The sequence below is a fragment of the Calliphora vicina genome, chromosome 5 (genome assembly GCF_958450345.1).
Source record: "Calliphora vicina chromosome 5, idCalVici1.1, whole genome shotgun sequence".
Taxonomy (NCBI): Eukaryota; Metazoa; Arthropoda; class Insecta; order Diptera; family Calliphoridae; genus Calliphora; species Calliphora vicina.
Genome location: NC_088784.1, coordinates 33,692,294 through 33,706,624, shown reverse-complemented (window position 1 = coordinate 33,706,624; position 14,331 = coordinate 33,692,294). Strand labels below are relative to the sequence as shown.

The following is a 14,331-nucleotide window of genomic DNA, read 5'->3' as shown; positions in this document are numbered from 1 at the left end:
ATATTTGATTATTTTATTTTTACATTCAAGTCAGGTATGTATTTATAGGTCATTAAGTTTGGAATATAAGTGTTATTCCAACATAAATCTGTAGTAATAATTTTATTAAAATTACATTGTTTAGTAGTAGTTTGTTGATTTTGTTCATCAATCGTATGTACTTTTGTAAAGTTAAGAGATCAAAATTTATTTTTTAAAATCGTTTCTTGTTTGTTGTTTGTTTTTAATAAGGATTTTCTTTTTATTTTCAAAATTGTTTCTTTTTTGTTAAAAAAATAATAATAATAATAATTATGCAAATATGTCTTAATAATAATTAAAAAATATCTGGGGGGTTGTATTATTTATTTTTATATTTTTGTTGTTGTTTTGAATAGTATCACATTGGCATGAATTTCACTCATTAAGTTTGTGAGATAAAAACAATTTACAGGTTACACGGTACGGTTTATTTTGCTTTTTAAAACTCAATAATTTGTTGATGTGTTTTCTACAAAAAGAATATAGTACATAACCTTTTAAATTTGATTTTAAGGGTTCTGGCAGGGTAGGGGGTGTGTTTTGGTAAAATAAATTAAGAAAATGAAACAGTTTCATTTCAAAATTAAATTTTCAACGAGAAAACCTTTCAGGGAAAACTTTTTTTTCAATTTACAAAGTTTTTTAATCTTCTACTCTAGCTGGGTGGTGGCCTTTTAAAAAGGCGCATCACATCAGCTTTTAAATAATTGTCCAAGTGTTTATTTGTTTTACTTTTTCGCACACATATACACACATTCAACACGTTATTTCCTCGCTAAGAATTTCGTTTAGCAGACGATTTAGACTGTCTAGCCCGGTTAGGAAGCCATTGTCTGGCCCATGATGTATGGTGGTGGGTGGTTGGGGAAATAATCCTGAACTGTTGCGTGGCATAAAAGCTGTGTGGGCAAAATCAATGAGTCTTACATCCACCAAACAGTGCATATCATCGCAGAGCTGCATCTTGGTGTCAATGTCTAATGATTTGGAGGCATGTTGCAGGAATTTCTTTGATTTAGAAATTTCTTTGATTTCCTGTTGCTGCTGAATTTGCTGTTGCAGTTCAGTGGTGGCTCTACTTAGGGGCGTTGCTGTTGTTGTTATCGCTGATGACGCCAATGTCGTTGTTGTTGTGGTTGTTGTCACTGTTGCAGCTGCTGTTAGGTTGGGAGTGGTATCCATAAGATTACCAGCCATTTCTAGGTCTTGTTTGATTTGTGCTTGTGTAGTTTTGTTAACATCAGTTGTGGCAGGTATTGTTTGTGTCTTAGCAGGTGAACTCATTATGGACACGGGAGTCGATGAGGACAATGCTGTGGCATTGGTGGTCGATTTTTTAGCTACTGATGATTTTTTGACCAAGTCTTTTGATTCACGTCCATCTAGTTTGTCATTGCTCTGGTGGTGATGATGGTGGAGCAGCAGGTGATGATGATTGTGGTCATCATCGTCGTCGTCATCATCATCGTCGTCCTTGCAACGCAAACGTTTGACAGCACCTTTTACCGATTTCAAGGACGACGTGGTCGAAGATGTGGGTGAAGCTGTTGTGACAGCAGCGGAATTTAGGTTTTTGTGTAGCAGGGTTTTGGGAGTTAGTGGCGGTGTTGCTACTTTGGCTACAGCTGCCGCTGCGACTGCTGTTTCAAATGCATCTTGTTGGGTTTTGTAACGCTTCATCATCACTTCCGTTTGACTGATAATGCTGCTGTCATAGTCCGAGGAAGCTTCGTCCGAGCTGTTATTGCCCGTTTGGCGACCACTAGTAACCGCTTTAATTTGTTCCGACAGTCCTGAAAAATCATCGCTACTATTGCTGCTGTAGTTCATCCACGAGTCACCCGAGTGGGGCGAGGATGTGGCTATACTGGGCATTGGTGGTTCAGGATCGAGGAATACTGTATCTTCGGATATGGGAATGAAAGGTGCGGGTGTGGTGGGCGTAGAGGAAGCCGTGGGTCTTGATAAATCCATTGACTTAAGGCCCATAACATTAGAACCGGCTAATGGAGGTGGTGGTGGCATCGATCTACTATCATTGTCTATCATCAAAGCATTCGGATGGTCCTCTTCCGTTTCCGAGGACGAAGATGCATTGTGTTTAGCACCCCTCTCAATGTGTTCGCCAAAATCACGAGCTGTTTGTTGTTGCTGTCTGAACCCTTCTGGAGAAACAGTGGCTGTTGGTGTGGTTGCTGTGGACGACTCTGATCTTGCTGTTGCATTATTCAGGTGTCTAATGCGGGTTCTGAGATTCATATCGGCTGTGTTTGAATCATTTGAAGCATCGGCATCATAACAACATTGATCAATGCCTGTGCTGCTATTGGTAGCCGAAGCATTGCCACTGTCTGCTGCCTGCAAATGTAAATCATCATCTGTGTCATGCGGCTCCAATTCATCGCCACCTTCATGACCATCCTCGTCATGATCTTGATCGCGGTCGTGATCATCCTCATCTACAATATCATCCTCATCATCGTCGTCGATGCTATTGTCTGGATGAAAATCAAATGTGGCAGATTTTTTGGTATTCTTTGTGGGTGTGGCTGGTGTGGCCCATTCATCAAAGTCCATTGGATGGTCCGTGGGATTATCTTCATAACCTTCGTACACAATTAAGAGTGAGCTGCAATTCGAGGAATAATATGAATTAATAAGTATTTAAAAATTGTTTCTCTAATGTTATTATTTAACTTACCAGGAATAAAATCTATAACTGGATTGCTTTTCAATAACACGACGCAATTGCAATAGCCGCTGCACAATCTTCTTGATAACACGTGTACGCAAACGATAACCATTGTAGAAGAAATCATGTAAAGCCTGTTTAAAGCCCATTTCATTCAACTCACGCCCCCAGTATTTATCACGCTTGGCATACTGATCCAAATGTGCCTGATACGTCTGCATGCCACACAAACGTACACCCAATGAGGCTGAAGTGCTGGCAGCACATTTGGCCATTTGTTTGGTACGTTTCTCAGCGGATGCATCATCACCATGTTGACGTGTGCCCATTTTCAAATCCAGTATACAGGGATTGCGAAACTGTGATGTTATATTTTCCAACATAAGGAAATCTACAAATAATCGGAAAAAAGAAAGATGTTCATTAGAAATTTTTAATTTTCCACAAGAAATACTCGAAAGACATACATTGCTTATTGGAATTATCCAATTGTGCTATGCTCTTAATAACATCCGCCGCATTACCATTTTTGTGAACTTTCATTCTGCAAGAGAAAAATAGCTGGCGTTAGTGGATTCGGAACATTTATTAATAAGTTGATGTTTCATAAAAACCATTTAAAGTTTTGTCCAAATATGTAAGTTTTATTTTGGATAATCAATATTTTGCGATTTGTTTGGCTAAATGTATGGGGCAAGGGCTGATATGAACCACGTTTGTTTGGTAGGGCCAAAAGGTGTCTAAAATAAGTAGTTATAATAATTTGTTGTTGGATGATTAAATACAAACCCTACACCCATTTAAGTATGATAATTTATAATTGATTGGATATTATTTTTTTCTAAACAAGTTATAAAATTGTAAATTCAAGTTGTTAGCAAATTTAGCAGGAGTGTTTCATTTATTTATATTTAATGGTTTAAGTTTGACAAATTAATCAGGGGGGTTATTGTGTAATTCGATTCAAAAGAAAATATTTTCGAAATGAAAGGTAATAAGTACAGATTACACAGATATGAATCAGCTGGTTCCAGTAATATGGCAATAGAAAACAAACAAAAGAAAATTTCAAAACGGTTGAGGTTTGAAAAGATGGACAAATATATATCACACTGTTTGCCTATTGAAACCACAACCATTGAAAATTGGTTGTAGAAATTCAATATAACAATATGGTTCAAATTATTACTTTTTGAGAACTGTCATTTTTTTAATATCTGTAATAATCTGTGGTATTAAGCATACAAATTCGAACGATTTTCATTTCGAAACGTGTTACAAAAAATAATCGAAAATCGATAATGGTTCTGCTCAAACTCTTGTAAAATATTTGTAATATTTCAACTGGCTTTATTTTAATAGAAAAGAGTACATTGCTTTAAAAATTATAATTGAAATAGAAGAAATTGTTCTCAAATTAGTCAAACTATCCCGAGAACCAGAGTCTATTCCAATTAGGCCTATAACTTCAATAACATATATATTTATATATAAAATTGACTGATAAATTCCGGGCCGGAGAAACAGTGGAGCTCTGTTTTACATTACAGTTTAATATGAAAAAATCTATTTGAATACAAAATTTCTGATTTGTTTTAAATACCTATTAACCTATTCCAAAACTAATTTAATAAGTTTTTCATTCTTAAAAACAATTTGGGTGTAGGGTATGTTTTAGTTTTGTTAACCAATATATATTTTTTTTAAAATTAAATATTACACAAATAATATCTGGTTTCATACCCTTTTTAATCATTGATCATTTTAACAATATTTCATTCTATTACTCTCTCTCAAACACAACCACAAAATATCTAAAAAAATTGAAAATATATCTTTAATAATAAAAATGATCTTTTGTAAAGATCTATAAAATCATAAATAGGATGTAAATTCATCCTATAAAGGAAATTAAAGAAAAAGTAACGAATGCAGGAAATCATAATGAAACCCACCTTAAAATATCATCTCTTTTACGTTTTGAGGCACTCATCTTGCGTTGGGGCTCCTCGCGGAAACTGGGCGAATAACGTTTCTCCAATTTACAACCACCCATTGTTGTTGCTTGCATAACACCTAAAATGAAACAGGCAATCTGGATTAGCAACCTAGTCAAGCCTTGGGCAACAATAAAGATTTGTTTAAAAATCAGTTTTAATAAAAAATTATTTTCGTTTTGATCTTCTTAATGTTTTTTGTATTTGTTTTTAAGATATGTCAAACATAAAGAATATAATTTTAATCATTTCTCTTTTGTTTTGTTTTATTTTTAAGGGGACAGGGGAGAAAATAATCGATTCGACAAATGATGAAGTGATTGTAGAAGCAATTGGTTACAAAACAAACAACAGAACAGAAAATATGAACAGACAAATTACACGAAAGACTTGGGGGTAGGACTATGTTTGGACACTAAAGTGAAAGTGAATAAGTGATCAATGTCGAGCTATATTTTCGAATTTATGAATGAATGTATAGAAAATGATATTTTTATTAGATGGTGAAGAATTAGCCAAAAAGCATTATTATTTTATTTTCAAAGTAAATGTTCAATTTTAGTTTAGCCAAAAAAAAATATTATAGAAATTTATTAAATGCTTAAAATTTAATGGTTATTTAAAGAACATAACATTGGTAAAGAAAAAAATTATATCCAAATATAATTCTGATTTCCAAAAAATCATTTCATTTAAAATTAATTACAAACTTAGCGAAAATTTAAAATTCTAATATTTTTTGATGGTTGAAAATTTAATAATATGATTAATAATAAAGCAATTTAGGTTTTTATACATATGTGTAATGCAGTTTTCTTGTCAGACAAAGGGCAACATTTTGCCGGAAAAAGCTTATAAATAAAGTACTGTATGTTGAAGCGGGTCATATGTATCAAATTATTGTAATAATAATAGTTGGTGTCTGAAGGTTTTACAAAATTTCCAAATGAAAGTACCGATTTGAAATAAAAACAGTTTCAGGAGTTTAGAAATATAGTAAAGAATTAGAAAAACATAATTAATTAAGGTAAACTCTTAGGACCAAAAATAAAATCCGTGAGGGGAAACTTTTGCCAATTGTTTTAAACGCAATTATATCATGACATCTGTCTAATTGTTACAAAATGTTGACAATTTATTTTACCAGATCTGTGATCTGTAACAGAGAGTGTAAAATGCGTAAATTTATCCTCTCCTTGGCCAACACCATGTTGAAGTGACAGGTCTATTTATAAAAAGAAATAGAACTAGAACCGGTTACTACCTCCGAGGTAGCTAGATCAACCATTATAGGTACTAAGCAAGTGTCTTAATAATGCGGCATACATAAAAATCTAAATAGCTTTACATATCTATTTTTTCAACTATATTATTTTCAATTAATAATTTTAAATTACAAACATTTTCTTTTGCACAGTGTTATGTTCTTTTTTGTAAGTATTGGAATAAAATTTAGATTTTATATTTATTACAGATCGTAATTTTGTCATTAACAAACAATAATAAAAGTCTCATTTTCTATTTCAAATTTTGTTTAATCCTAATCTAAGTAATTTCGTTTCCAAACCGAAAATAATCCCTAAGTTCATAAACTATGTAGAATAATTAATTATTGAAAAAGAGAACAAATCAATTCTGTAGTAAGTCATTATAGAAACAAATTTAACTATATACTTAATAGAAATATATATCAATATATTATAAATATATATATATAATTTTTATATAAAAATAATTATAAATTATAAAGAATTATAGGTAGTAATAATAATAAGAATAATTGAAATATTATACAAACCCGTTTTGGCTACGTTTGTTTGAAACATCACACTCATTTTTGATATTGGATGAGAGCGAAAGAGTTTTTCAGAGTGATCAAGAGTGAAAGTGAATAATTTGCTAATATTTGCGTTTGAGAATGTTGTAATTTCCCTAAGAGGGTTTCACAAAACATAAGTCATTCAGTTAGTCCACGCTGGTGCTCTGTAGGAGGGGTGGGCGTTTACGTAGAGTTTAGAAAGTAGAAGACTAGAGCGATTTCAAGACGTTGACGGACGATGACGTGCATATACGGTTTCTGTATTATATACAATACAAGATAATAAGAGATATTTGGTTTTTTTTTGTGTAGATTTGTGGTAAAAGGAAAAAAATATACAAAAGAATTTACGCTTTTTGTTTTGGTTCTCAAGAGTATTTCCAATGGGGAAATTAGGCTCCAGTTATGAACACTTATTTATACACACACACACTCACACTTGTCTTCAGCTCCTCAAGTGGGGGGAGAAGGCACGCTTTGAACCGTCTTCGTTGTCTTATCTCTTAAAGATTTCTCAGCAGCGAGTTTTTTGATTCAAAATTTATTATTTAAAATAAAATATTTAAATTTTGATTTTAGCTAAAATACCCTGGTGTTTTTTTTTCTATTTTGATTTTTGTGATATTTAAGTGGCTTGTTTTAAACGTTTAGGCACTTACCCCTCTTGGCATTTGGTTTATACATATTTTATTTTCAATAACACTTTATTCACTTAATATTTTTTCTCGATTTTTTATTTTTTTTGTTAGAGCTTTAATTATTTCAATTCAATGCTCCTGCAAAATTAAAAAATTAAAACAATTTCATTTTAATTGCTAAAAATCTAAAATATTTAAAGCAATTTTATGGGAAATTGTTATTAACTAAAGTTGACAGTGTATTAAATTGTTAATAAATAAGCGTATTTTTTTAATTTTGTAGAGTGTACACAGGTTTTTTTCGAATTTTAGGTTACCTATGGAGGATTTAAATGCACTTTGAAATAAACAGTCTCATAATTGGTTTATTAATTGCATTTTGGTTTTAGTTTTTTTTTTTGCTAAATTTAACGAATTTCAGTTTGCTAACATTTTTAAAAAGGTACTTTCCTGCTACTATTTTCGATACAGAGTTAAAAAAAGGTAGCAAATTTACTTCATAATTATTTTTATTTTAAAAAGGAAACGATTCTACACTGGTTTATAGACAGTATCACAGTGTAAACTTAAACAGTTTTTTAAATTTATCAATGATTTATTAAACAACTTTATAAGTTGGAATTTAAAATTATGGGATTGATTTACAATGTAATGAAATTTCAGTATTTAATATATACAAATACAGTCCCCCGGAATTATTACTTCTAGTGTAAAACGCTCTATATAACAATTATAATGCGTAGGTCTACAAATGAGCTCCGGGTTCTAAAACAGGGATGGAATACGTTCGTACTTTTTGATTATAACAGTTTTTCTATAGAAAATTTTGTGTATAACAGTTTTTTTCTATACAAAAATGTTGTGTATAACAGTTTTTTTAATAAAAAAATATTGTTTTTCAATGTTTTTTAAAGACAATTTAGTGTGTAACTGTGATTTCTATAGAAAATGTTATGTGTTTTCTATAGAAAATATTGTGTATAACAGTTTTCCTTACAAAATATTGGGTATAACAGTGTTTACTATAAAAAATGTTATGTATAACAAAGTTTCTTTAGACAATTTTCAGTATAACAGTGATTTCTATAGAAAATGTTGTAATTTTTTATAGAAAATGTTGTGTATAACAGTTTTTTCTATAGAAAATGTTTTGTATAATAGAGCTTCTTTAGAAAATGTTGTGTACAGTGTTTTCTATAAAAAAATGTTGTGTATAACAATATTTTCTATAGAAAATGTTGTGTATAACAGTTTAGCTATAGAAAATATTGTGTATAACAATGTTTCTTTAGAAGAATTTCAGTATAACAGTGATTTCTATAGAGAATGTTGTGTATAACAGTCTTTTCTATGTTGTGTATAAAATTTCTTTCTATAAAAAATGTCAGTATATTTTCTATAGAAAATGTTGTGTATAACAGTATTTTCTATAGAAAATTGTTGCCTATAAAAGTATTTTCTATAGAAAATGTCTGCTAATTGTGTAAATTACTTCATCAGTCGTATACTTTGAATTATAACAGATTACTGAACTTGATCCAGAATATTAAATTCACGTCATATTGAAAATATTTAACATTGCTGGATTTCCTGAAGAATCTGTAGAAAAATATTATGTAAAGCTTGGATTTGGGTTCAAATCCGACAAAGGTCTTAAAATATGGATTTCCAATTTCCCCATAAAAGTTCTCTGGCTCAAAACTTTAAATCAAACAGGGTTTTTAATGTCAATCGCCCAATTCACTCATGTTTCGTATTATATGAGACAATTTTAACTGTGTACACTCTGTTTTAATCCGGGATTTTTGAGTTAATGTTCGTTTTTAGTTTGTATTTAAATTGTATAAAATATTGTTTTATTAAATGTTTTAAACAAAAATATAAATGGATTTTTTTAAAACTTTATTCGTTTAAAAACATTTTATTCTTTTTTATAACTATTTTTAATATAAAAATGTAAATAGTAAATATTTATAGTTTTAGATTTAAAATTTCAGTCTTTTTTTCAAATTTCCTTTTTTTTATTTTTATTTTTTTTTTTGTATATATTTATTTAAAAACCACAGTTTGACTTAAAAATTAAAGAATATATTTTGAGTTTTCATATACAAAAACATGTTACTATTTTTTATAAAATATTAACTATAATATAAATATTTTTTTTATAAAAAAAAATTAGCTAAAAGTAAACGAAAGAAAGTAGATAAAAATATATAAAAATACAACGTTTTTATTTCTATATAACAAACAAATTAAGGCTGATTTAATCACAGAGTTATAAATTTTGATTTTGTTTTATTTTAAATATAAATAAATATATGTTTATTCTATATAAACAAAATGTCTTTAAAAACATTTATTTACTTTGTATAAATGTAGTGATGATAGATAGATTTATTTTCTTTTATTTTTATTTATTTATTTTTTTTGGTTTTTTACTTTGTTTTTTTCTTTTTAAAGCAAAATATATGATGATGAATATAATTGAAGAAATAATGATGCTTAAATGTTTAAATTATTTATTTGGCACAAAAAAAAAATGGACACTCACACACAAAAATATGTAAAGAAATTTAAAACATTATTTACAAATGACGATTTCTATAAAGTTTTTTTTTAGTTTTTTTTTTTGAATAATAAAACAAAATGCATCAACATTTCAAATGATGTTAGACTATACAAATAGTAGAGTTGTAATAAATAGTAGCAAAATTTATTTGTTATGCTTCATTTTATTTCATTTAATCATTATTATTATTATAATTTTTTATTTTTGTTTATTTTTGCAACAATGTGGTAGTAGTAAAAATGTTTATGAAACGAAGAAAAAGAATTATGAAATTATAGTCAATCGATTACTGAGCTTACCTTTGTATTTGGGAACAAACTTCTGTATATCCTGCGGAATGTTTTGATAGAAATCCAATTCACGCAAATTTAACGGTTTTATAACAGTCGATTGATTAAGCAACAATAGGCGGGTATGGCCTCCAACCTATAAATAGAATTAACAAAGAAAAACCCAATGAAAGTTTATGATTAATTATACTATTAACTAAATACATACAAATGTTTGTATATTAACGATTACTAGGTTTTTTTTTTTTGATTAAATATTGAAATTAATGTGATGTATAGAATAATAATGATGAAATCAGTTGTTATTTTGACTCAGTAAGTTAAACAGAAATTATATTTATGAATGGGTGGTAACTTGACAAATATATTTTATGATTTTGATTTACATTTGGGCAGAAAATCAAAATCTAAAAATAAACGGCTTTAAAACTAATGGCGTTTTCTTTTTTGTCGAAAATGTAGCCTTTTCCCAGCCTTTAGCTGTTATTTTTAAAGTCACTATGTGTGTTGATGTTTGTAACGGCAAAATAATGGTTCTACTCTCACCTTAAAGATTCATTTTTTTTATAATGTCCGTCTGTTTGACCGCCCGTTGGTGTCTCCATGTAAAATTTGTGGTCTAAGAACAGGTCACAAATTTAAAGATAACTTTAAAAAAAAATTGGGACATGTGCTTACTTTGGCCCAAAGACGAAGTCTATTGAAATTGGCTGAAATCGGTTAAAATATGGTGTAAATATGTACATATTTCACTGTGAAACCTGTGGAGCAGAATCAAAATATTTTTGAAATAAATCTGTCAATTCCCATAGATATAAAATTTCACATAGGTGTAGCAGAGGAGTATTACAGTTTTTTGGACAGACCTCACACTCCCTCCAGGAGCGGAGTTGTGGGATCTCTAAGTGGTAGTCCCCATGTGGGGCAGAATACAAATATTTCTAACTGGCTTATCCGATGGATATAAAATTTCACAAAAATAATCGATTTTGAAAATGTTGAATTATCGTTTTTCTTAGAAAAAAAGTTTCTTTGGAACTTATAATGTTTTTTTTATTTTTTGGAAGGTATCTTAACACGGATAGCGCCTAAAATATGATAATAGGGGTTTTCCAAGGCTCTTCAAATTTAACCAATAAAATATTTTCCTGTTTTTGGGGTTATATGGGGGGAGGTGTGTTAGGTTCAATTATCAACCAATCCTCATAGAAGTAGAAAGATTTAGATTCATATGGAACTTGTTTATGTCCAATTTTATTACGATATTAATTATCATAATTATGAATGATAAAGTCATTTTTTGAAGTGGACCCTGTATGTGGACTTGGGACAAATGCTGCCCGATTTTCGCCATAATTTACAGTATAATTTCAGAGTACTTAGAACTAATTTGTTCAAAATTTTATCAGGATTGCCGCATAATCCAGATATTTGTGACTGCTCAATCTGTATTCTGGGGGGACATTTATATGGGGGCTAGTCGATTTCAGCCAACTAGCTCCTCTCGTTTGGGCCCTACTTGTTTTAACAGACAGACAGACGGGCGGACATAGCTAGATCGTCTTAGAATATTATGAGGACCCAGAATATCTCCCACGTTAGTATAACGTGGGACTGAGATGAATATTTCGATGTGCTACAAACGGAATGACAAAATCAATATACCCTCTCACCATCACATTTTATGGTGAGTATAAAAAAGCGTTAAATTTTGGATAGTGGTCATTCACAAGTTGTTATTTTATCAATAAAATACTTATAAAATTTGATTGCGATATTAAAAGTTTTGTCCAAAAGCCCCATTTTAAGCAAATTTGTCGGACCAACCAAATTACTCCCAGCATATATCCTTTGTACCGTCTGTTATAAAACTAGTTATTAAATCAATAATTTTATTCCTGAATACAAATTAATTACTTCCAGCTACTATTATGAACAGCTAGATTTTTTTCACGAAAAATCGTATAGCAGAAACTCAATCTACGGAAAATTATAAGAAAGTTTCCTCAAGAAACCATAAGTCTAAAATCAAATCCTATATTGCGCATTTCGTCTTTTATCCAATGTTATTTCAATATATTTATTTTTTTAATAGTTTTTTTATTGATACTTTTTGATCGTCCATACAAATCGACCCGGCCTAATGAACAGTATTAATTCAGAATAGGTACTACTACCGAAAGTTTTGCGTTATAATATATTTTCATAAAGTTTAATCTACTGGTTAAGTTTGTTCTACTCTAAGGTAATTATTTCCAGGTCTACTTTTTTCAAAAGACTTCTTATTACATTTAAAGATGATTTTTTTAATTGTTTTTTTAATTATTTTAAATTTACTAACTCAGCGTACCTGATTAGATAAGGGCTGTAGAGCAACTTCATCTTCACTCTCCAAATGATCCTTACTCAATTGCGTTTGTAATTGTTGATGTGACGTTATAGATCCCAAATGGTTCTTGATATTGATGTTACAACTGCTTTTACCCGTAATGGTAGAATTATTGTTGGCGCTGTTGGTAATTGTGGTATCAGCATTTTTATTTGTTTTGCCCGACGTAGCAGCTGCAGTTGTAGTAAAGTTAGCACACGATTCCGAACGTTGGCGTTGATGACCCAGATACTGATGCAGCGCAGCAGCGGCACTAGCCAAGGGATGTGACTGCTGTTGTTGGTGCTGATGTGCTTGTTGATTGTTTAGATCGGCAGCAACGTTGGCCAATGTTTTCAAAGGTGCATCCACGACACAGTGGCTTAAGTTATTGCTGCTCACAGACAACTGTTGCAAATTGGCAGTGACCAAAGAGCTAGTGGCAACATTTTGTGGTGTTGTTGTTAATGATGATACCGAAGATGTCGCTGTTGTTGCTGTTGTTGGATGTGTATCATCTGTATGACTTAGAAAAGTCGCTGAACCAGTTGTGCTGCCAAATTGTATGGGAGACAATTGATTTAGATTAGGAGCAATTTGTCCAACATGTTGCTGTTGTTGGTTGTGTTGCTGTTGTTGTTGTTGCTGTAGCTGTTGCTCATGATGATGGTGATGATGCTGTTGCTGATGATGAAACTGCTGTTGTATTGTATTTGGAACATGTTGATGATATGACGCACAGTCAGAATCTCCCATGCCCCAGTCCCCCAAAAAATATACCATTCCCTTCCACGTAAAACAGTTTAAACAATTGTCCGACGTTTTTCGGTTTTAAATATATAACCCCAAATAATTCCTAACCCAATTGTTGCGAATGGAATGTGGGGAAGCTCTGCTAATTTCTTTCAATTATTTTCAATTCCTTAGTGGTCTATATTCAAACGGGTATGTATGAATTTTTTTTATCACCACTTTAAAAATAAATTTTAAAATCAAAAAATCAGATCTGCAAAGAAAGGAATAAAGAGATTTAATTTATTTTTATAAAAATATGTTTTAAGAAATCATTGTAAAGATTTTCTTTGTTTAAATATTTTTTTAAAAATTAATATCAGGTGTTTATTTTCTTAGTTACTTTGTTTACTTGTAAACTCGCTGCTTCTTTTGTGTTTTAATTACGATCAACATGGTTTTTTTCTTGTATGTTTGGTTATGGAGAAGCTATAGCATTTCCAAAGTTGTTTTTACACATACGAATTTTAACAATGATCCAGGAAATTATTTAATTTCGTCATCATTATTACACATTTTTAAATAAAAATTTTTAGTTTAATCATACTTTTGTCAATTGTATGAGATATATTTAAAATGTATGATTATGAAATTTGCGCCCCCTGTTGTGGGTTTTTGGAACTATTTTTAAGGATTCAAAAAACATCAATTGTATTAATTTTTGATGCACAATCGTCTAGTGAAATCAGATTTGCAATATATTCAACCGTTTTTGCTCTACACAAAAATGTGCTCAAATAGTCCTCTGACTAATATTTCTTTACGATATCCAGTTGTGTAAATTCCCAACAAATTATAATTTATGGAAAATCCCTTATTGTAATTATCAGGGAAACCGCAAATATGCTCTAAAAAAAGCGTTTTAAGCGCTTTAAATATGCAGTAAAAACTTCAAAATATGCTCTTAAAATTTAAAAAATATGCTCTTAAAAAACAAACTTTTACATAATTTTTAACCAAAAAATATACTTTTATTTAAAAAAATCAATACAATTAATTTCTAAAAAGGTAAGGTAACATAAAATAAACAAAAATAACATGAACTAAAACAAGTATAACAAAATATAAATACAACATAAAAACTATAGGAACTTAAGCTATGAAAAGGTATTTTTTGATGATATTTTATATAAATATAATGTCAC

At 30.3% G+C, this 14,331-nt stretch overlaps 1 protein-coding gene across 3 annotated transcripts in view; it reads right to left on the bottom strand.

The window, feature by feature from the left end:
* Nucleotides 1-202: 202 nt before the first annotated feature.
* Ip6k (Inositol hexakisphosphate kinase) overlaps nucleotides 203-14,331 on the bottom strand; it is an 84,614-nt gene continuing 70,485 nt past the window's right edge. For 2 of the 3 annotated variants that reach the window (XM_065513861.1, XM_065513860.1), the window contains exons 2-7: nucleotides 12,377-13,400; nucleotides 10,036-10,162; nucleotides 4,669-4,789; nucleotides 3,181-3,257; nucleotides 2,723-3,104; nucleotides 203-2,650 (exon numbers count right to left, since the gene is read on the bottom strand). In XM_065513861.1, the coding sequence (XP_065369933.1) occupies nucleotides 778-2,650; nucleotides 2,723-3,104; nucleotides 3,181-3,257; nucleotides 4,669-4,789; nucleotides 10,036-10,162; nucleotides 12,377-13,177 (3,381 nt within the window). In that variant the 5' untranslated portion in view covers nucleotides 13,178-13,400 and the 3' untranslated portion in view covers nucleotides 203-777. Of the gene's footprint in view, nucleotides 2,651-2,722; nucleotides 3,105-3,180; nucleotides 3,258-4,668; nucleotides 4,790-6,508; nucleotides 6,987-10,035; nucleotides 10,163-12,376; nucleotides 13,401-14,331 lie in introns of those variants that run through there. The other variant, XM_065513862.1, reaches the window with a different exon arrangement.